The sequence below is a fragment of the Macaca nemestrina genome, chromosome 7, assembly GCF_043159975.1.
Source record: "Macaca nemestrina isolate mMacNem1 chromosome 7, mMacNem.hap1, whole genome shotgun sequence".
Lineage (NCBI taxonomy): Eukaryota > Metazoa > Chordata > Mammalia > Primates > Cercopithecidae > Macaca > Macaca nemestrina.
In genome coordinates this window covers 30,629,213-30,652,166 of record NC_092131.1, presented here as the reverse complement: position 1 = coordinate 30,652,166, position 22,954 = coordinate 30,629,213, and the positions used below count along the sequence as shown (strand labels likewise).

At 54.4% G+C, this 22,954-nt stretch overlaps 2 protein-coding genes across 12 annotated transcripts in view; one reads left to right on the top strand and one right to left on the bottom strand.

The window, feature by feature from the left end:
- The window catches only part of LOC105495851 (transmembrane protein 63C), an 85,150-nt gene extending 74,032 nt beyond the window's left edge, over positions 1-11,118 (top strand). For 9 of the 11 annotated variants that reach the window (XM_011765708.3, XM_011765712.3, XM_071099808.1 and 6 more), the window contains 4 exons: positions 285-452; positions 3,112-3,221; positions 4,615-4,686; positions 8,159-11,118. In XM_011765708.3, the coding sequence (XP_011764010.1) occupies positions 285-452; positions 3,112-3,221; positions 4,615-4,686; positions 8,159-8,362 (554 nt within the window). In that variant the 3' untranslated portion in view covers positions 8,363-11,118. Of the gene's footprint in view, positions 1-284; positions 453-3,111; positions 3,222-4,614; positions 4,687-4,851; positions 5,106-8,158 lie in introns of those variants that run through there. The other 2 variants (XM_024797296.2, XM_011765717.2) reach the window with 2 other exon arrangements.
- A 5,967-nt stretch (positions 11,119-17,085) lies between these two features.
- LOC105495848 (neuroglobin) lies at positions 17,086-22,727 on the bottom strand. Its single transcript, XM_011765707.2, has 4 exons — positions 22,354-22,727; positions 20,813-20,924; positions 20,064-20,183; positions 17,086-18,268 (listed from the first exon to the last, which is right to left on the bottom strand). The coding sequence occupies exons 1-4, from the start codon at positions 22,440-22,442 to the stop codon at positions 18,134-18,136; spliced, it is 456 nt and encodes a 151-aa protein (XP_011764009.1). The 5' UTR covers positions 22,443-22,727; the 3' UTR covers positions 17,086-18,133.
- Positions 22,728-22,954: the final 227 nt, after the last annotated feature.

Sequence of the window (22,954 nt, the reverse complement as noted above, 5' to 3'; positions counted from 1 at the left end):
CGGGGGTACGGAGGAGCTGAGGTTGGATGGCTGCCGATGAGGGATGTTTGTTGAATGAATGCATGAGTGAATGACTCTTCACCTAGCTGAAAGAATCAGTTCTGGGGGCTCAAGGGAAGCTGCTGGCCCCGGAGGTCAGCACCACAGAGCTCCCCCAATCCATCCTGGGCTGTTCTGACTCTGACAGCCCTGGATCTGGCTTCTCAGGCCTATGGAGACACTGGAGCTGCAAAGGTCCAAACTCGAAGGGGCCACTGAATAAGTTTCCACCTTTGGCCCCCCAGGGCTGCTCTACCTGTGCATGAAGCACTTGACGGATCGCTATAACATGTACTACTCCTTCGCACCCACCAAACTGAATGAGCAGATCCACATGGCTGCCGTCTCCCAGGCCATCTTTGCGCCACTCTTGGGTCTGTTCTGGATGCTGTTCTTCTCTCTCCTGCGGTTAGGTAGGTACGGAGCCTGCCTGGAGACCCCACCTCCGCCTGCGCCACTGCTCTGCGAGTCCCTTAACACTGACCCTGTTCAGGAGAAAAGCAAGATACTGCTCGCCAGACCTGGCCACACCCAGTGACTTCTCTGGGCCTAAAGGGCCTGCATTAGAGTCTCAGCAGAGCTTCAAGGCTAAGAGGAGGCCCTGGGCCAACATGGTCCCCATGTGTGGATTTGGGTTTCCAGGGCTCAGGGCAGGAAACCTCATATTCCTTTTTTCTAAGTCCAGACGGGCAGGAAATAGAATATCAGCTATTGGGTGGCTCAGTTCAGTTCCCATGACATTTCCTCTGGGATCCCATAAGATGCCTGGTTTTTTGTTTTGTTTTTTAATTAAATTAAATTAAATTAATTAATTAATTAATTAACTTATTTATTTTCTTTTTTGAGATGGAGCCTCGCTCTGTTGCCCAGGCTGGAGTGCAGTGGCCGGATCTCAGCTCACTGCAAGCTCCGTCTCCCAGGTTCACGTCATTCTCCTGCCTCAGCCTCCCGAGTAGCTGGGACTACAGGCACCCGCCACCTTGCCCGGCTAGTTTTTTTTAATTTTTAGTAGAGACGGGGTTTCACTGTGTTAGCCAGGATAGTCTCGATCTCCTGACCTCGTGATCCACCCGCCTCGGCCTCCCAAAGTGCTGGGATTACAGGCTTGAGGTACCGCGTCCGGCCTTAATTTTTTTTTGAATCAGAATCTTGCTCTGTTGTCTAGGCTGAAGTGCAGTGGCGCGATCATGGCTCACTACAGCTTTGACCTCCTGGGCTCAAGCAATTCTGCCACTTCCCCAGTAGCTGGGACTACAGGCATGAGCCATCATGACTGGCTAATTTTAATTTTGTAGAGATGAGGTCTCACTATGTTGCCCAGTCTGGTCTCGAATTCCTGGGCTCAAGCGATCTACCCGCCTAGGCCTCCCAAAGTGCTGGGATTGTAAGTGTGAGCCACTGGCGCCCAGTGGTAGATGCCTGACTTTATGAGTTGCCAAAAACCTGGAAGAGGAACCCGAGCCTGCAGTAGGGGCTAGCTTTTTCCTCACTCTTTAGCTATACACAGCTACTGTTCCTGCCCAGGGGAGCTCAGAGACACCCTCCCAGAAGCAGTCCCTGCAGGCCACAGATTAGAAATCCCTCAGCTTTCTCCCGTCAGAGGCACCTGTGCCCCCCAGCAACCCCCAGCCCCACTGCCCTTCCCTCAGACACTTGACCTTAACCTTCTCAGTGGTGGGAGAAGGGAAACGCGGTGTTTTGTTCCATTTTTTTTTTTTTTTTTTTTTAGAGACAGAGTCTTGCTCTGTCGCCCAGGCTGTAGTACAGTGGCCTGATCTCGATCTACTGTAACCTCCACCTCCTGGGTTCAAGCTATTCTCCTGCCTCAGCCTCCTGAGTAGCTGGGACTACAGGCGCCCGCCACCACGCCCCACTAATTTTTTGTATTTTAGTAGAGACAGGGTTTCACCATGTTGCCCAGGCTGGTCTCAAACTCCTGAGCTCAGGCAATCCGAGGTGGTGTTTTCCTTTCTTTCCCTGTCATGGTGGCATCTGTACGGTCGACTCTCAGTCATTTATGTGGTTTACCCATTTGCCGTCACCCCCAGTTGCTTATCCGGCTAACCTTTCCCTGCCACCTCAAAGACTTCATTTTTTTCCATAATGTTTTTTTTCTAAGAATAAAGGACTGCATGTTTATTATCAAAAACAGAAAAAATACAAAGACCAACATGCAAATGACCCATCATCTCACCCAGAACCTGATGTCTATTGTTCCCAGCCCCCACTTTCAGGCATGCGCTTTGGGCGCGGGATGGTAGAGAGGGAGCTGTTGGTCTATTGTTACTTTATATAACTGCGATCGTCCATATTGTAACATTCAGTCCTGTACCCTGAGGTTTTGTACTGAACATGATGTTCTGAGCAATTCCCTATAGGTTGTTAAAAGACTGAACACGTAGGTGCCTTTCAGCGGTTGCATGAAAGTCGACCAGTTTTAGTCAGTTCTCCACGATTGGATATTGAGGTTTGCCACTTTTTGCTACTATAAAAACACTGCAGTAAGCATCATTAAGCAGTGATTTTTGGCTGTAACGCATAATTAAAAAAATATTTACCTAGTTAGAAAACTGCTGCCGTAAAAAAGGAACCAAATATTCCCAAATGCAATGTAGATGACTTTTACCTTCTAGATTCCCTCTCTGTGCCATCAGCACAGATAACTGAGCATGCTCACTTCAAAAGGGCTTGCAGGGAAAGGTGTAGGTCAGAGATGGTGTTGGGGGCACTGGCAGAAATGGTCACTCCAAGGTACTTCCCAGGGACCGTGGTGTTGGAGGTGACCAGCAGATCAGGAAGGACACATTTTTATGGGCACTGAAGTGGGTACTGAAGTCAATTAAAACATTTTTTCATGGACTCCTTAGATGCCAAATTCTAAACTGCTCAAATCAAACAGAACAAAGGGATGATGTTATTGTGTCAGACTCCTTGATGCCAGTTGTTATCAGAGGAGGACTGGCAAGGTCAAAGCCCTTGCAGTGGTGCTGTGACGGTCCCTGGGCATCTGCCAGTTGGGGTGGCATTTCAGCTGGCAGACTTCTGCCCATGGCCTTTTCTTCTCCTTGGCAGGTTCTCTCCATGCCATCACCATGTTTTCCCTGTCCACCCTCCTCATTGCCATGTTAATTGCCTTTGCTGGCATTTTTCTGGGGAAGCTTCGGATGGTTGCCGACTACGAGGTGAGTTGCCAGCCTGCCCCTCCTCCACTGGTTCTCCTGGTGCCTTGGGGGACACAGCTGTAGGATACCCTCCATGCCTGGGCTCCCATAGCACCACAGGACGAAAGGGTCTCGCCTTTCTCTCTGACCGTAGAGCGTGGAGCCCAGTGTGCATGCGTGCATGCCTTGCACTAGCTTAGGCTCTGGCCCCCATCCAGAAGACAGCTATCCTCTCCTTTTCTGCCCTCTGACACCTCCAAACTGCAAGCTGCTGGCCCCTCCTTCAAGCTGTGATGTGGGTCCAGTGCAGTCACTGAGCTGTGAGCCTCCAAGGACTGGAAGTCAAGAGACAGGATGGAGCAAAGGAGGTTGGCGGGGGAGTTGATGATGATTCAAAAAAGGGGGGATTGTCATTTTCTCTCCTTTAAGACCCCAGGCTATTGAACTTGAGGCGGCCATGTTTGGAGGTGGCCCCTGCCCCACATGATTCCTTTGGTTGTTGGCAGTGGGTCCAGCCTAATCATTAGGAGAAGGGAGCCAATCCGTGCCCTTTTAGAGCCATGCCAACAACTGTGTGTTCTAGCTCAGCATTTCCCAGAATGGATATCTATCCTGGGGCACTGGAATGATTTCCAGTGGATCACAACATAATTTTTCATTTTTCATGGTTACGTATTTAACATTAACTTTCTGCTTATGGCAACTGAAATACAGTTTTCTGTTTATAAAAGTGAATCATTTCCTTTTTAAATGAATGTATATAAAGAAAAGAAAGCTGATTTTAAGGACTGACACCCTGCCGAGCCTGAGGAGGGACTCGGAGAAGGATCTCTTTGCTGCTGGTGTCTCTGTGTCCAGGGCTCTGGGCACAGGCGCCCACTGTCCTCTCTGCCCAGCCTTCCTTTTCCACGCCTGGCTGGAGCACCGCACTAGTGAAGGGTCTTGTGAATGACCCCGCTGGCTCTGTCTTTCTAATACAGCAGCATTATGTGATTGGGTTGGCCAGGTGTCCATGCTAGAGAAGGAGGATGGCCAGGAACCTAGGCTGTGTTGGTGTAGGACACTTTCCAAATTAGAGGGGAAGCCCCAGGAGGAAAGACGACAGTGCTGAAGTCAAGACTTCTCTTGGAGTCAAAGCAGGCTTGTCTTTGAACTTCAATTCCAGCTCTGCTTACTTCCTCCCATAATAGCCCTTGGGAATAGAACATTCCAGAAGGGACTCCCTTGCATTCCAGCCCTCTCTCTGTCCCCCTGGGCCTCAGTCTTGCCAGACTGAAGGTCTGGAAAGACAGAAGATGAGTTGAGTTCCAAGGTGGCGAGAAGCCCAGGTGTGGGGTTGAGGCTCCTCTGGGTGTGGGGGGAGGGGCAAAGAGCAGGCCTCCATCCTGTAACCCACCATCTCTCCCTGCTGCAGCCCGAGGAGGAGGAGATCCAGACGGTGTTTGACATGGAGCCAAGCAGCACCTCCTCCACGCCCACCTCCCTCGTGAGTCCTGAGTCCCAGGGACAGGTCGGGAGGGCAGTGCTTGCAGGGGTGGTCTACTCCAGTGGCATCGTGGGGGATGCCAGCATTTGCTGCCCACTCTGGGTACGGGGGAGGAGATAGGGGACCCCTGGGCTCCCTCCTCTAATGGAGCAGGACTTGGTCCAGGTCCAAATGCTGCCGTGGCCCTGGATGAAGAGTGAGAAAAAGAGAAGAGCCACCATGTACTCGTCATTGTCTAGAAGGCAACCAGAGAGGAAGTACTTGGTCAGGGAGGCCAAGACCACAGCGACCTCAGTCATGTAGACACAGGGGGGCCTGCTGAGGATTGGCCTCAGGACCAAAGGCTGCCCCTGAGGCACAGGGGCAGGCAAAGCGACACAGACAGAGCTTCAGGGAACTATTAGAAGTCTGCACTGCTGGTAAGGCAGGGACGCCGAATGAGCGAGCCTGTCTGCATGCAGAGGGGCTGGCTCAGAGTGCAGGGCCCGCAGGCTGGGTGCTGGCTCTCACACGGTGGCTCAGCCTGGAGGGGAATGGGCATGAGCACCCACCCACATCTCTGCCACAAATTCAGCTGCAGAGCCACCAATGAACGCACTGAGGTGGGTACTGGGGTCAGCCCGTGCCCCAAGGCCAGGGCTCCTGGGAGGAGCTCTGAAGAAGGGTGCCAGGCTGGCACTTGGCGAAAGCATCCCAGAGGAGGCAGCATCGAATCTGACCCCAGGAATGGGCATACGGGGTGCCAGGTGAAATAGGGTGTGGGGCAAGAGTTTTCAAGGAAGAGGAGCAGCCTGTGCAAAGGCCTGGAAGACAGACCAGAGCTTGGGGGACTCAAGACAGTTTTCGGCACAGTGGGAACACGGCGTGGGCGGCAGGGCCCTATGGGAGACAAGGCTTTCTTTAGTTGTGGGCAGAGCTGGGTGTGAGTGCACAGTGACACAAGCACAGACAAAACACCAGCAAATGGACAGAAGTCACTGGGGTGCCAGATTTGCCTCGCTTTGAAAAACGCCGTATACAGGCACAGATTATCTCTGAGCGGGGACAGGAGAGGGTGCTTCGGTCATGAAGAGACGACAAGGATTTCAAAGCAAGAAAGTCTCTCTTTTCTTGGGACCCTTCCGAAAGGACCCCTCTTGGAATATTGTTGGCAATAAGTTTTTGAAATCTTCTCATGAGCCTGGTGCTTTGCTGTTTTCGCTCTTAATCTTTTCATAAACCCACACAGTAGGGGTTTTCATCCCAAAATGGAGGCTCAGAAGTTCCATCAATATAGACTCCAGGGCACCAAGCGAGGAAGTGTCAGGACGAAGTTCGAACCAGGTCCATCTGACTCTAAAGCTTATGCTTTTAAAAAACACGACTAGGATTTATTTTTTAAATCCTGCCTTATTACAACAGGGCTATGTGAACATTGCACATCGTTATAGGGGGAAAGGATAAGCAGAAATAAGAAAATAAAAAGTCCATATTCCCACCACCCAGAGATGACCACTGGTAGTGTATATTCTTCCAGATATTTATATACTATGTATCTCTTCCAGATAATTATGTATGATTTACATAGTTTTGCTAAAATGAAATAGTACTGCACATACTGTTTTATAACCTTTTTTTGTTGAGGGGGGACAGTCTTGCTGTGTTGCTCAGGCTGGAGTGAAGTGGCACCATCTTGGCTCACTGCAACCTCCGTCTCCCAGGTTAATGCGATTCTCCTGTCTCAGCCTCCCAAGTCGCTGGGATTACAGGCATACACCACCACACCTAGCTAATTTTGTATTTTTAGTAGAGACGGGGTTTTACCATGTTGGCCAGGCTGGTCTCGAACTCCTGACCTCAGCTGATCCACCTGCCTCGGCCTCCCAGAATGCTGGGATTACAGGCGTGAGCCACCGCGCCTGGCTTATAACCTGCATTTTTAGTTAACAATCCCTTTCCATATATATCAATTTTTTATCTCTTTGAGCACCCAGCCCATATTCAAATTTCCCTAATTGTGCCAGAAGTATCTTTTAGAACTTGTCCAACCCAATATCAAATCTAGCATGATCAGGTTTTCATGTCCCTTTTATTTTAGCATAGTGCTTTTAAATGACTGGAGAGACCAAGCCAGCAGTCCTGCAGAATATTCCACCTGGATTTTTCTGGCTGTTCATGATGTCTTAGGACAGGTTCCCTGATCTCCTGTATTCCCTGAACACTGGAATTTAGATCTGATGGCTTGATAGATTCAAGTTCAACATGGGGCTAGAACACATTGCAGGTAGTGTTGCAATGTATACTCAAGATGTAACATCCTGTTAATTCCCATTCATTAATGATGCCATCATGACCCTCTAATTAGGGAAATGACAGAAGGATTTTTCCATGGTTCAGTTGACATTTTCCCCTTCATGACCAAAAGGTCATCTAGATGGTTTACCTGGGTGCCATGCAAATGTCTAGATTCTTCTGTAGGAAAACCATTCCTTCGACCAGGGCTGTTTGGTTTCACTGAAATAAACTCCTACGGGGAAGGTTTCATTCCATTCCCTAATTACCTGTTTTCAAAGTAAAGAGATGGTTTAAGAGCCACTTCAGAGGATGACAATTGCTCTTTTTCCTAGTATGTCCTGTGTTTTTCTAGTCTGCTGCCGTCCCAGGCATGGGGATCATTCCTGGGTGTGACAGGTCATATGACCAAAGTCTCTGCTAGCAGTTCCACATCTTTTTCTTCTTTTTTTCTTTTTTCTTTTTTCTTTTTTTTTTTTTTTGAGACAGAGTCTTGCTCTGTCGCCCAGGTTGGAGTACAGTGGCGCAGTCTTGGCTCACTGCAACCTCTGCCTCCCAGGTTCACGCCATTCTCCTGCCTCAGCCTCCCGAGTAGCTGGGACTACAGGTGCCGCCATCACGCCTGGTTAATTTTTTGTATTTTTAGTAGAGACGGGGTTTCACTGTGTTAGCCAGGATGGTCTTGATCTCCTGACCTCATGATCCACCCACCTCGGCCTCCCAAAGTGCTGGGATTACAGGCGTGAGCCACCGAGCCCGGCTGCAGTTCCACATCTTGAGGACAGGCCAACCAGTGACAGACCCCAGGGGTGTTCTGAATGTGCCGCTGAAGCTGTATTAGAAAGTACACTAGCTCAGGAAAGGGGGTCTCTCCGACCCCAGCTGAGGGGAGCCTCATGTCACCTTCCCTGGATGCGGCTTGACTTGGAACCGAGAGTGAATGGAACATGTTCTAAAGGAGCAGTGGACTAGGAGTGGGGAGTCCTGCCACTAAACCAGCCCTGGGAGCACCTGGATGCTCATTAAATGATCAAGAAAAATTAGGTAGGTGGGGCAGACAGGACCCAGGCTGCTGGGGAAGAAGGCAGGCTCCAAGGTTTGGAGGAGACAGAGGCGATGGGGTGGGGCATGAGGGGAGAGGGTGTGCCCAGGGCCTTGCTCCGGACGTGACCTTGCTCCTGTCCCCTGTCTCTATCCCAAGCAGCTATATGTGGCCACCGTGCTGCAAGAACCGGAGTTGAACCTGACCCCCGCCTCCTCCCCAGCCAGGCACACCTATGGCACCATGAACAACCAGCCGGAAGAGGGAGAAGAAGAGAGTGGTCTGAGGGGCTTTGCAAGGGAGCTAGACTCGGCCCAGTTCCAGGAAGGGCTGGAACTGGAGGGCCAGAACCAGTACCACTGACTGGGACCTGAGGCCTCCACTGGCGACTTGTTGAGGAGCCAGGGGAGGGCCTGGCAAGGGGAGGCAGGAGGGTGGCCTGGACCTCCTCACTACCTCCTGCAGACTTTGAGAAGCCCCCAGTGGAGACATCTGCCACCCCAGCCATGGGCCATACGGGCGTCCTGACCTGCTGCCCAGCTGGAACTGGGGGTAATCGGCAGTGCTGAGGGAACCTGGGAAGGGATGGAGGATACAGGGAAGCCCATGTCTTGAAAGAGGTGGCTGGAGCGCCAGCACAGAGACTGAACGCTGGGGTCCCTTCCTGGGACCAAGATGGAGAAGGTGTTCCTAAGGGAGGAGGCAGAAAGAGGCCGCCGAAGGCTCTCTGGGGTCATCACCACTCTGCATCAGCTGCCCTTCCAAGGAGCTTCTGCTGCTGCTCCTTCTCCCAGCCCCGGCCCATTCCTCCCCTGCAGTCTGAGGAGGCAAAGGTACGTGCACGGGGCACATTGACAGGACACAGAGGACCACCTCATCACGGGGTTCCCTGCATGGGGATCTGTAAACAGAAAGTTTCTGCACCCACCCGAGGAAGAACCAACTGAAAGCGCAGACCTGAGAAGAGGTAACTCAGCCCCTTCCTGCTCCTCTGCCCTCATCAGATGTCCCCAGGAGCAGCAGGGCAGAGGCCCTTCTCCTTTCTATTCTTACAAGGGTAGCTAGAGCGCGACCACTCAGGGCTCATCAAATGAGACTTGTGTGCATTTTTCAGAAGGAAACCTTGGTTAGTCCTTGCTGGGTAACACAAAGTGGGGAGAGACAGAGGCCGAATTCATGGAAGGGGGCTTTCTCCCTAAAACTCTGGGTGGTGGGAAACCAGCTATACCTCCCCAAGCCCCAGGGTCTAAAGAGAAGACCCCCCAAAGCCAAAGATGTGGCCACTTAAAAGAGTCTCCTGCCTCCTACCCAACTGAGTGCCTGGGCCCCCAGCTTGGTCAAGATGGGCAGTACATTAGGGTAAGAACCCCATGCTTCAAACTGAAGGACTGACCTTCACCTGAGTCCCAAGTAGGACCCTTCCTCCCTTCTCGGGACTGCCCCTGCACCCTGCCTTGAAGACCACCCAAGCGACCTCCAGTGTGGGCCTGGTCCAGACACTGCAGATGCTTCAATCATGATGTCGCCCCAGGCCTGCCAGGGGTGGGGTGGAGGGGAGGGTCACGTGCTCCAGGGAGAAGCCCTTTCTGGAGAAGCAAGGCTGCCCTCCCAGGGCTGCCACCACCTGAGACCTGGGGGAGCTGAATTCCAAACAGTGATGGCGACATTCAGCACCTTTGCCATAGCTGGGGGGAACCGGCCTCTGCCTCTGGGATGGGCTCTCATTGGGACCACCATGTAGCCCAGCCAGGGAGGACATGAGAAGGACCAGTGGGGGCCTCAGTGAACCAGAACAAGCCAAGCTGAATGGGGTCTGTGTGCTCTCCAGGGCCCTCTTCAGCCCCCTCCTCCAAAGGTCTGGGTCCCTGCACCAACCTACTGAAGGTGGGCTCATCTCACCTGAGCACCTGCACCAGGCCCCAGTCACAGGGCTGCCCTGAACTCAGATCACCTAGGCCTTGTCCCTGCCCCACCTTTTCCCCATCCCAGCCCCAGACGCTCCAAGCTTCACCGCAGGTGAGAAATTGTGCTCGATGGGCAGAAACTGCTGCACCCCCAGAGTGTGGCCCACATTTTGGCATGGGGCTGTCTTTCCAGAGAGCTTGGGTTGGCTGGAGAGAGGCTGTCTTTCCCATTCCTTGTCCAGCTAGGAATAAGGGGGAAATGATCCTAGCCCAGCCCCTACACACCCAGGTCCCACAGGCCCCTCCCCACTGGCATTTCACCAACCAACAAGGGGAAAGGACACTGTTACAGCACAGCAGTCAGGCCCAGCAGGAGCTTGGCACATGGTCGGGAGGTGGCCAGCTCAGACCCTGCCCGACCTCATCATGTGTATTTGGTATATGGGGCGTGGGACATGCCAGAAGCTGGCCTGGGGTCTCTCCTTCACTGGACACAGCTTGCTGGAGCCTGCCCCCAGCCCCTGAAGCCCCTGCCAGACTGTGGAAGCCACATATGGGAAAGGTGCTGGCAGACAATGTGGCGGGATGGCTGGGGGCTTCTCCCTCTGAACCTGGGTCCAGTGTAGCCTGGCTCTGAGAGAAGGTGGTGAGCATGTGGAGAAGGAGAAGGTTCCATAGTCCACTCTTAGGGGAACCAGCAAAGCCTCATGGCAGTTGGCTCCATCTGGACCTCCCATGGTCACTGCAGGGCGGTGGAGCGGGGCATCCTTTAGCCTCCCCACCACCACATCCAGGCCCTCTCAGGCACCTCCTGCCTCAGCCCACACCTGCCTCGTCCATTGCCCCCCTCCCTCCACCTACTGCCATCCCACTCCTCCGCCAGCCACTTCCCAGCCGCCCCACCCCACTCTGTCCTCCAAATCACCCCCCAACTTAATCCTTTCTGGAAGGAGCTGCCGCCCGGGAACCGGTATTGCCTAGAGCCTCCAGGAGGGGCCCTCCTCAGGCCTCCAGTGGCCCCATGCCCACCTGCCTGACCCTCCACTGCCCCGGAAGCAAAGTGCCTATCAGCAGCGTTGCGTCATCTGGGGCCCCCAGTGGGGTGGGGGGGTGTGGGCTAACCTTGGCCACCACCACTAAAGGAATGTGCCAGAATGCTGAACCTTCTTGTTAATGCTATGACCGTGCCTTGAATAAACAAGTCCTCCCAGCCTCTCCCGGCCCCTGCCTCTGCCTCTGCATCTGGGCCAGCCTGGCCTTGCTCCGCTGTGCAGTGGGGAGAACTTTCTGGTCCTTGAGCTACCCAGGAAGCCAGCAGAGTAGCCCCGAGAGGCAGTAGAAGTCCCTGGTGAGTGCTGAGCCCCATGAGTGGGCCCATGGGCTAGGCTAGCGGCCAGACTTCAAAACACACAGATTTCAGCTCAGACCCCAGGAAGAGCGGCAGACAGGGCTCAGGTCTGCAAGAGGATGAGGGTGGGGGACTTCGGGGATGGGGGAGGCAGAGGAGAGGTTGGGTGGGGGAGAGGTTGGCACGAGGGAAGTGTGCGGCGCAGCCAGGTGGGATAAGAAACACCCGTTAGCAAAGGCTGTTACAGCTGTGGCAAGGAGACAACAGTTCCCTGCCCTGGGAGACACATCTCAGGGTCAGGAGACCGTTCTGTCCCTCCCTCCAGCAGCTGCATCACCCAGGCTGGCCACCTCATCCAGACAGTAGGGCTGGGAGGACATGAGGCGGACTGTTCTGCTTCATGACTGAGCAGAGCAGATTTGGGGGCAGAGGATGGGAATCTTGTGTGGGTGTTGGGTAGGGGGAGACTTCCTCCCATAGTGCTTCCTATGGGGACAGAGGATGACAGTCTCGGGGTGGCTGCCTAAGGACTGTTTCTCGCATCTCCCTTGCTGGGTCCTCTCCGCAAGCTTCCACAGTCCATCAGTGGCCATTGACTCAAAGTCCACCATGATGTGGGCCTGGGCATGGGATCAAGACCTGTCCACTTGTCCCCTCTCCCCCTCAAAACAATTATTTTCCAAGTCAAGTCAGCCCTTGAAATCCACAAGGGCTGCTTCTCAGGAGAGAAGCCATGAAGACTCCCTGACTGGACGGGAGGGGCTGCGCCCTGCTGCGGCCTCTCATGGTCCCCTCCCAGGGGCCGGCAGCTCCAGGGTCCCCAGATGGCAGGCCTGGGACACTCTGTGGTTCAGCAGACCTGTCAGGGGCCTTTCTCAGGCAGAGACTGAGAAAGAGACAGAAAAAGAAGCTGAAGAGGGAGGGCGGTTGCCCCAGGGATGGAACGTCCTCCAGGGAGGTTAGCATTGGTCGATCCTCTCTCCACTCAGCAGGCAAGGAGGGACTGGAGGCCTGCAGGTGGATTTACTTGGGCTGGGGACGGGACTGGGGCAAGGCAAGAGGGAGCCCCAGGAGGTGGCGCCACTGGGCTGTGCCCAAGATAGGACTGGAGCACGTGACCGAGCGCTGTGCAGGGAGGAAGCAGCGGGGCCTGAGAGTGCCCCGTGCCTCTGCCCAGAAACCAAGCCTGGGGCCGCATGGGGCCCTGCCAGGGAAGCCTGGGGCAGCTCACTTCTGTCCTGAGGAACCTCCTTGCTGGCCGATTCCAGGTTTCTAGGTCTGCTCTGTGGAAGGCCTTGGGGAGGCGAGGAGAGCCTGGTCTATGGGGAGACAGGTTCCTAGGCTTTCTCAACAGAGGCTGCTTTCAGAACATCTGCCAGGCCCTTGGCCTGGACAAGTGGCAGCCCGGCAGCTCTCAGCCTCAATTTCCAAGGTTCTCCATCTCAGCCACAAATGGGAGTCACTCTCAATGTCCAGGCCCCATCCCTAAACAAACCACAATTTCTCGGGTGGGGCCCAGTACCCTGTATTTTACAAAAGTCCCCCAGGTGATTCCAGTGTGCAGGGAGGGGTGAGTGGATAAGGAAAATAGTCCCAGCCTCAGGCACCGCATGCCCGGGGTGGCCGCAGCATCTCACCATTGCCAGCTTAGAAATGACAACTCCCTAGCTCAGGTACGCTTCTGCCATCATTATCTTCTTTTGCAATAAGTATGACTACCGTGTGGGCCCGAGGGCCACACACCAGGTGTCAGGGGGCTTCTGGCTACCTTGTCACCTTCAGCGAGGGTTCGAAGACAGTCCCTCTTCCCTCCCCTCCAAACACAGAGCCCAAGTGGTTTCCATGACCGCCTGCCCATTTCTGTGCAATAGAACATGACAACTGCAGTCAACAAATAGGCCGACATAATGGGGTGTCAGGGAGAGACAAAGCTGGATAAGGGCGGGGGGTGCCTGGAGGCGGGGAGGGGATGCTTTGCACTAGGGGGGCCAGCACAAGCTCTGTGGGAGTGAGACATGAGAGCCAGCAAAGGGTCTGTGGGCACACATGCAGGGCCCAAAGAACCGGGCAGAGTGAGCGAGGGGAGGAGAGGGTGGGGCGAGGTTTGAGTGGGCAACGGGCTGTGCAGGCTACGCTGGGACTCCCAAGTGTCACTCATCACCCGAGAAACTCCGGGAGGATTCTGGGGAGGAGGATGACCCCCTTAGGTATTTGTTTTCCAGGTTTTTTTGTTGTGGTGGTGGTGGTGGTAAAGTACACATAATCGTATTCACCCTCTTAACCATTGATGGGTTTTTTGTTTGTTTTTTTTTTTGTTGTTGTTGTTGTTGAGACAGAGTCTTGCTCTGTTGCCCAGGCTGGAGTGCAATGGCATGATCTCATTGCACTGCAACCTCCGCTTCCCAGGTTCAAGCAATTCTCCTGCCTCAGCCTCCCGAGTAGCTGGGATTACAGGCACACGCCACCACCATTTTTGTATTTTTAGTAGAGACGGGGTTTCACCATATTGGCCAGGCTGGTCTCGAACTCCTGGCTTCAAGCAATCCACCCACCTTGGCCTCCCAAAGTGCTAGGATTACAGGCGTGAGCCACCGCACCCATCCACCATCTTAACCATTTGTAACTGTCCTGTTCAGTGGCATGAAATACATTCATAATGTGCAACCATCACCACCAGCCATCCTCCACAACTCTTTATCTTGCAAAACTGAGACTGTATACTCATAAACAATAATTCCTCATTCTCTCCTCCCCATCAGTCCCTGGCAACCACTCATGTAACCCTTGTGCTGAAATGGTCACTGTCACGAGGGTGGGACAAGTAGAAGCAGAAAGCCCAGCTGGGGACAGGTGTGGTGGTGCACACCTGTAATCCCAGCACTTTGGGAGGCTGAGGTGAGAGGATTACTTGGGGCCAGGAGCTTGAGACCAGCCTGGGCAACAAAGCAAGACCCTATCCCCACAAAAATTTTAAAAATTAGCTGGGGCATAGTGGCATGCACCTGGAGTCCCAGCTACTCGGGAGACTGAGGCAGGAGGATTCCTTGAACCCAGGAGTTCAAGGCTGCAGTGAGCAATGATCATGCCACCACACTTCAGCCTGGGCAACAGAGTGAGATCCTGTCTCAAAAAAAAAAAAAAAAAAAGCCTAGTTGGGACTGTGTCGGAGGCATGCAGGAGAGAGAATATGGTAGCTTGCACCAGGATAGGGAGTGAATAAAGAAGCAGTTAAATTTGGAACACAGGTCAAGGATTCATGGATGATTAGATGTGGGGTCTGAGGGAAAGCAGGAATGCAAGGATGACTCCCAGTTCTTTAGTGTGAAGAACTCAACAAACACTGATTTCTGAGGTGGAGAAAGCTGGGAAGAAAAAGGCCAAGGGAAACCCCAAGAGTTCCATCTTGAGTGTGTTCCGGTTGAGGTGCCATGTGGGGATGTCAAGGAGGTGGCTGGATACAGGAGTCAGGCTGGAGGTGTTCATTTCAGTCATCAGCACCTGGGTGGTGATTAAAGCATGGGACTGGCTGAGACTTTGATGGGAGCAGGTGCAGGTGAGGAGGTCTGAGGGCTGAGCCAGCACAAAGATACAGGAGGAGAACCGGCAAGGAAAACCAGGAGGGACTCAAAAAGGAAGGACGGCGTCCCCAGCTCTAACCACGCTTGAGAGTAAATGTGGCGTAAAGAGGAGTAAAGTCAAAAGATGCCACGAAGCAGCTTCAGCCAAGTGGAGAATGCTGGATAGACCATTAGACAAATGACCCGCTTCTCCCACACAGCAATGGTGAGGGGAAATGGCAAGAGGGGCTGGGCCAAAGTGAATGAGTGAAGAGACACAATCAAATGCAAAGTGTGCATCCTGAGTTGAACAAACCAACTGCAGAGAGACGTCTGGGAAATCTACATGTGGATGAATGTGGGCCATCAGGGAATTGGAATTAGGTGGTGAGGAGGAGATACTGTTCGTCTTGTTAGATATATTGGTGGCGTGGGTTCATATGTGAAATAAAGTGCCAGCTAGAAATTCATATGGAATAATTTACAGGTAAAAGAACATGAAGTCTTGAATTTGCTTAAAAACTCTCCAGCAAAAACAAAAAAACACAAAAAATGGTGGTGGGGGGGTGCAGTTGGGGTACACAGAGATGCCCTCATCTCTTGATTCTTGTGTATGTTAACATTTTTCCATAATAAAAAGTGTAAAACTAAAGGCATGACCAACTTTTTCAAGTGCCGCTGAGCAGGAGAGGAAGATAAGGACTAAGATGTGACCCTACATTTGGCAAGATGGGGGTGGTTGGTGACCTTGACTGTAGTAGATTGAAAGTAGGGACAAAGCCTGGTTGAAGCAGGTTCCCATCCTCCCATAAGAAGTGAGGAGATGAAAATAGCAAGGAAAGACTACTCTTTAGAAGGGTTTTGCTACTGAAGGAAGTAAAGAACCAAAAGGGTAGCTGGAGAGGAAAGGAAGTGAGGGGCTGTTCTTTGTATAGGAGGGGAGATGTGAGCTGACAGAGGAGGGATGCAGGAGAGAGAGAGGGCTGAGCCCTTGAGCAGAGGAGGAGGTAAGGGATATTCTCCCCTGATACAGACACGTGTGTGCATACACACACATACACACACACACATGCACACATACCAGTGCATGCCCATGCACACACGCACTCACGCCTAAGTAGAAGAGTGGCTTTCAAAAAAGGTGAAAGCACCCATGCTTAGGATGACTCAGACACAAGTCAGAGGAGGGCATTAGATCTTTCCAAAGCCAGGCCACCTCAAGAGCTGTGGGCCAGACATGGACACCTGAGCCTGACCCATTAATAGGTCACGCAGCAGATGAGGCCCTGCCTCATTGGAGCCTGTAGGGCTCCAGAAAATGCTTTGGGCACCACAGAGGGCAAGGCGTTCCTAACACGCTGCAGACCCAGTGCCTGCCATCACATAGCCTGGCAGGCCTGGCATCTGAGCTTAAAGAAAACGAGGCCCCATCTGGGAGCTGGCAAGGCCCCATGGGCATCTGCTACATTCAGTGTCAACTGAGAAACTGGAAGCCTAGGGCGAGGACAGCCAGCTCAGGCACAGGCCTTGCAGCCATGCGTGGGCTCTGGATCCGCTGCTGAGGCTGGAACACGTGGAGGTAACCCTAAACCTGCTCCTATCATGCCCACTCAACGCAGTTCCTCCTCCCTACATCCCTGGCTGGCTTTCTAGCCCACAGCCTGTGGGGTCCCAAGCCCATGACCAATGACCTGCTTCAGACCATGGATCAGTCTGGGTATGGGTTTAACTAACCCCAAAATGTATAATGGCATAAGCACAAGAGAAATTTGTCATATAAATTTCATATAAAATATAAAATGGGTGATTCTGATTAATGGGCACCTTCCTCCAAGCAGCGATTCAGGGTTGGGACTCCTTTCACCTGTGGCTCTGCCATGTTTAACACGTAGCCCTCATGGTCTCTGTGAGGTCTGTATCACACCAGCAGAAGGATGACAGAGCATGGAGGAGCATGCAGGAGTTTTGGGGGACCAGGCCTGGGAGTGGCACACACATCTGCATGGTCCAGCGGCCAGAGCCCAGTCACACACCCCATCTAATTGCAAGGGTGGCTGCATGACATCCAGCTGTGTGCCCAGGAGGAAGAAGAGCTGGGTTTGTGACCGGCCAGCCAGTTTGGGCCACAGACCCCACAGATGTCTGCCACTGGCTTCCCAGAGCTTCCTCCCAGGCCTTGGCCTCCTTGACTCCATCCTCCCATCCCGCCTTGAGATCCGCTGCCCTGCAGCTTCATCTGGCACAAGCCAAGACCCAAGAAAAGACCAGGCCCGAGGGTCAGAGAGGCACACAGTACCAGTTTATTTCTCATGAGTTTATAGGATCACAGACAGCACAGAGCAAACGGTAAAAGTGCAGACGGCTGGGGTGAGGGCGAGGGCCTCCGCAGCTGCCTTCTCTCCAGCTGCCTGAGTACCGGCACACAGCGGGCAGTGAATCTGAGAAGCTGTGGCCTCACAGTCGCTGCAGGCTGAGCCAGAAAGGAGGGCTGGGGAGGTAAGACTCACTCCTGCAGGAGCGGGTTGGTGATGAAGGGCTGGGGGAACTTGGGTCTCTCTGGGATGAAGACACCCCTCCTTCCTGGCCAGTCCCCAGCCCCTCCCCACCTGGCCAGCTAGCTGGGTTCCTGCAGCAGCGGAATAGGGAGTTCCTGGCAGAAGTACTGAATGAGGGAAAGGGAATGATGCCAAAGGAAACCAACCCTGTCAGGGCATCTGCACAGCCCGCGCGACTCAGATGAGCCCTATTGAGACCCAGGTCCCCCTTCCCTTCCCTGGCAGTTCTGATTCTGCTCCCACGCCTGGGATTCCACCAAGAAGGCTAAAGCTGCCTTTCTCTTTATTTGTGAAAAGCAAGCCATCTTGGGGCAGGAAAGCAGTGAAGGGACTGGGCAAGTAAGATAGAAAGCGCTGGAAGCTCAGCCATCTCACCCCTGCCTTGGCCTGCACTCACCTGAAGAAGCAGGACAGACAGAAGAGCCCCATCCCCTCCCACCCCCATACCTTTCCAGCTCCATCCCACCTCTGCCACCAAAACATTCCTCACAGGGCCAGAGGGAGTGCCAAAAAAGTAAAAAATAAAAAAAAAAAAGGCAGGAAAGAGGCTATTGGGGATGAGGGGACACCCAGAAGCCCCTTCCTGGAGGAAAAGCCACTCCTGCAGTTGGACTCTGGGAGACTGAGACCCAGCCCTGCCCCAGCACCTCTCCAGTGTGGCCAAGGGGACAAGGACCAAGATGCAGGGAAGCTTGGAGAGCCTGGGCTACAACAGATACAGACCAACAGACAGACACAAACAGATGGGGGCCACTGGGCAGGGTCGCCTCTTACTCGCTGTCCCAGCCTCGACTCATGGCCTGCACCACAGCCCCGTAGAGCTGGCTCCAGGCGGCCCGTGTGGCTGGTGTGAAGGCAGGGCCCAGACACTTCTCCAGCATGTAGAGCAGAGATTCACCCACTGTCTGCAGAGGCAAGAGGCACCTTGTCACTTCCAAAGGCAGGAAGGCACTGGTCCATTCCACAGGTGAGAAAACTGAGGCCTAGGGTTGATTAGGGCTCTTGGGCCTTTTTTTCCTCCTGCACGGAGTCCATGCTTCCTGAGCAGGGTCCTACCCAAATCCTTGGGTATCACATTGTGCCCACCTTTCCCTCTAAATGTGAGGCTTTATATCCTCACATTTTTCACCCCACTCTTGGTCTTGCAAACACCCCATGAGTGGGGTCAAGACATTGCCTGGGACCTCCCAGCTTAGACCAAACCAAGTCATTGCCCCCAGACTTGAGTTTCCTCATCTGAAAGGCAGCAATGATGGGGTTAAGAGTCTGGGCTCTGGAGCCAGATAGACCTGAGTGCAGATTCTGACTCCACTCTTCATCAGCTGGGTGACCTTGAGCAAGTTATGTAACCTCTCTGAGCCTCAGCTGCTTCATCAGTGATATAGGGAAAGTAGAAGCTCCACCTCCTGGGTCTGTTGGGATGATTAAATGCGATAATCCAGAAAAAGCTCTTAGCACAGCATCTTAGCACAGGAAGCCTACAACGATAACAGGCCAGGCACAGTGGCTCACACCTATAATCCCAGCAGTTTAGGAGGCCGAGGTGGGCAGACCACTTGAGCCCAGGAGTTTGAGACCAGCCTGGGAAACATGGCAAAACTCCATTTCTACCAAAAACTACAAAAATTAGCTGGGCATGGTAGTGCATGCCTGTAGTCCCAGCTATGAGGGAGGCTGAGGTGGGAGGATCACTTGAGCCTGGGAAGTTGAGGCTGCAGTGAGCTATGATCACATCACTGCACTCCAGCCTGGGTGACAGAGCAAGATTCTGTCCCCAAAATAAATAAGTAAATAAATAAATAAATAAAGATAATGGCTTTCATTTGCTATTATTACTCATAATAAAATAAGGTTTATTTATCTCACAAATATTAACTGAATATCCACAGTAGCCCTGGTAGATCAGGCATTGTGCTGGTGCTGGGGATGGAGAGGAGGACAAGACCAACACAGCTCCTTCCTCAAGGTGCTCACCATCTGGCAAGGTGACTGGACTGTTTGGTAGACTGTCATATCAGTTGCCCCCAATGGGCCACACCTCAAGGATTCATGCCCTTGACTAGGGTCCTCTCACATTGACACTGGGCTTATCCATGTGAGTGGCTTTGGTCAGTGGGACATTAGCAAGAGTGACGCAAGCAGAGGCTTTATAGGCGCTTGCACACTGGGGCCTGTCCTCTAAAAACTCCCTCTCAGAACTCAGCTTCCATTCTATAAAGAAGCTCAGCTAGACTAGTGAATGACAACAAACCGCAGGGACAGAGCTCAAAGGCTGACAGGCCTTGGACATTCTAGCCTCAGTTGAACTCCCAGCTAAACACAACACACAAGTAACTCCAGTTACACCATGCAGAGCAGAAGAGCTGCCCAGCTGAGCCCAGCCATGAGAAATCGGAAAGCATTGTCATAGTTCTAGGGTTGTTTGATACATAGCACTAGGAAATTGAGCAGACCAGCTAATCCCAAAGGCTCCTTAACTTTTATGGTTTTAAAAGAAGCCACATCAGAAAAGAGAACTTGGAAGCTCAGAGAGGTCAAGCCCATGTCAGGGCCACACAGCAGGTAACAGATGCAGGCCCACAGCCCTGGTTATCTAAGGATATGGGAATGGGAGACAGAACAGGTGGCTAGGGGAAGTCTGGGAGAGAGAAGTGGCCCCAGGCCAGGAGCTCTGGAGAGAGTCAGAGCTCCTTTACCCACCGAGAAGGAGCTGAGCTTCACACCCACTGCCCGGTGCTTCCTGCCCAGGCTGGCAAGGTACTCCTCCAGTGAGGACAGGTCTTCCACATTGGTCACCGCAGCATCAATCACGAGCATCACCTGCCAAGGCCAAGGCAGCAGTGAAACAGAGAGGCTAAAGCAGCCACATCTTCTCACAATCACAGCCCAAGGCATGAGGGTCCCAAAGCAAGAGAGGCCAGCAGGACCCTCAGTTTCCAGGATCAGGGGTCAAAGGCAGCCTGTGTCTACTACATATAGGGGGCACATGATACATGGTGGCCAAACTACTAATGTTACACCCATGAAGGAAGCCTCTCTCCTCTGAGGAATTCACGTCTCTAAACACGCCTACTGGAGAGTGTTGTCTGCCGGGACAAGGAGAAACTGAGGCCCTTTGAGAATCATGAGATTCTAAGAAAATCTCAGCCTGGTTTTCATAGGCAGATGGTTCCCAATGACGAGGATCTGTGCTAACACAACCTATGGGAGCCAGGGGACAAAGGCAATGACAGAGGCTGGGACCAGCTCTCTGAACACAGGGTAGGGAAAGAGGCTGATTTTGATGTCCCAGACCAATCCAGTCCAGAGGGAAAGGAGCTGATACCCTGCTTGGGGGAACAGGAGGGGAGTAAAACTAGGCCTGGGGCAGAAAGTCATTTTCCCCATTCTCCACCAGGGAGGTGCTTTGCTGGATCCCAGAGGTCACAGAAGCTCTGCCTCCCTCTCACCTTCCTGATGTGGTCCAGGAACTCAGGTGAGGAGAGACAGTCCTCTGGGCTGGAGAACTGGCGGCAGTTGTACTGGAAGAGGGGCAGCAGGTCAGGCTCCAGGGCAAACAGCCTGTGGGGGTGAGGCCCAGGTGTTAGCCCTGAGGTGTGAGCCCCTGCAAGCCCGAGCAAGCCTGGCTGTCCTGCAATCAGAGAGCGGGGGTGCCGAGCCGGGTCTCAGCTGCAAACCACAGCAGACTCTCCCACCTGGCACTGCTCCCTAGCCAGCTTTGGTAGTGCCCTCCTCCTCACACCTACTGGCTCTGGGCAGCATCCTAGAAAGGGCAAATGTGTCCCAGGGCCTCTGGCACGCAGGAGCCCCTCGATGAATAGCTGAAGGGTGTGATTTGGGACAGGAAGATGTCCCCAAACAGGAAACCTGGAGTTACATTGTGTGGAGAGCGCTCGCTCGCTGGCTCTCTCTCTCTCCCCCCCACCCCCACCCCCCCACCCCACCCCCGTGCTGAGTACTTTCCGTGTGCTTAACTTTTAACTGTATTCCTCACCATCCTAAGCAGTGGGTACAACTGTTACCCCAGTTTTACAGAGGAGAAAACAGAAGCCCGGCGAGGCTAGAACTCGTCTAAAGTCACACAGCTTGGATGTAGTGGAGCCACAGCGGGTGCCCGAGAAAAAAGTGAGCTGGGGGAGTCTGGAGGCAGAAGCAGAGGCTCTCCTTGGCATTTGGGAAGTCTCACCGGGTAACTGAATTTTTTCCCCTTTTGTATTGGGGGCGGTTTTGCGGAAACCTGGGCAGAAGTTCTGGGCTGCCCGAGGGTGCCAAGGATTGGGAACACCACGGTGAGGAAAGCAGTGCTAGGTTGTTGATGGCGGAGGGGTTACCGAGACGGCGAGCTGAGGTTGGAGACTGGCCTTCCCTTCCCCCCGGGGCCTGTGCACCCGCCTGTGCACCCCCCAACCCTTCTCCCCTGCGGTGAGGCTCCCGCATCTGTCACCCCTTCCCCGGCGGCTCTCTGGCTCTTTCCTCGGAAAGGTTTGTCTTGTTGATTGTCAGGAATCCACACACCTGGAGCCAGACAGCTCACACATGGGCGCAGGAGCTCGCCCCGCACACCTCCCCTCCCCGGCCCTCGGGGCACCCCGGCCCTCGGGGCACCCCAGTACCCTGATACCTGCAGCGGGGTGCACCCCTGCAGTCACACGCAGGAGGCACAAGGCGGGGTGGAGGCCCCGCGCGGGGACGGAGGTCCACCCGCCCAGATGTGTGGAGATCCGCGGGAGGAGACCCCGCCCGGCCCGGTGAGCCCCGCTGGGAGCCGGGTGTGCGGAGCTGGTTGGCAACAGGCGCCCACGGTTGAGAGAGAGGCAGAGGGGCTGTGCCATCCGTCGCCGCGCCCCGCTCCTCTGGCGCACATCTGGCAGCCGCCCCAGAGCCCCGGCAGCGGCCAGCTTTCCCTCCTTCGGGGCCGGTCCTGCCGCGTGACCCCTTTCCCGCCGAGGCAGCCTCCACCCGCACCCCCGGGCGCTTGGGCCGCCCTCACCTGGCGAACAGGACGGTGCCGTGCTCCAGCGGGCTGCGGCTCACCGCCCGCCAGCTCTGCCGGATCAGCTCGGGCTCTGGGCGCTCCATGCTGTCCCGGGGACGCGGGGCGCGGGGCGCGGGGCTGGGACCCTCGGGGGTCGGGCGCCGTCACCTCACATGCCGCGCCGTCTCCTCCGCGACGGGCCCCTCCGCCCCCCGTACGCCCCCCGTACGCCCCCCGTGCCTCCGCCCGGCGGGGGCCGCAGCCGCTCCTTCCCTGGCGCGGGAGAGAAGAGGCGCACGGCCAGCCGTAGGTGGAGGCACCCCAGCTGTGCTTCCGGGGACCCCGCTCGGCCGCTGCGCCCGGCGCCCCGCAGCCGCGAGAGCCGCCCCGCCCCGCGACGCCCGGGCTGGGCGCTTTAAAGCCGCCGCGGCCCCCGCCCCCTCCAGGCCAGCAAGGCGCGCGCTCCCTCCGCCAGCCGCTCTGGCCAGCGACGACCTGGTGGCCTGCGAAAGGCCCGGCCTGCAGAACGTAACAGACATCGCTGAGGCTCTCCAGGCCTCAGTTTCTCCTCCCGAGCCCCGAGGGCACTGTGTTGAATTTGGTCGCCTCAGGTAGG

What these genes read in the sequence shown, in the direction of transcription:
- LOC105495848 (XM_011765707.2), bottom strand. Translation starts at nt 22,442, where the DNA reads ATGGAGCGCCCAGAGCCCGAGCTGATCCGGCAGAGCTGGCGGGCGGTG. An exon ending in TCCTGGACCACATCAGGAAG is followed by an intron (nt 20,184 to 20,812) that starts GTGAGAGGGAGG and finishes TGGCCTTGGCAG; the next exon opens with GTGATGCTCGTGATTGATGC. An exon ending in TGAAGCTCAGCTCCTTCTCG is followed by an intron (nt 18,269 to 20,063) that starts GTGGGTAAAGGA and finishes TTGCCTCTGCAG; the next exon opens with ACAGTGGGTGAATCTCTGCT.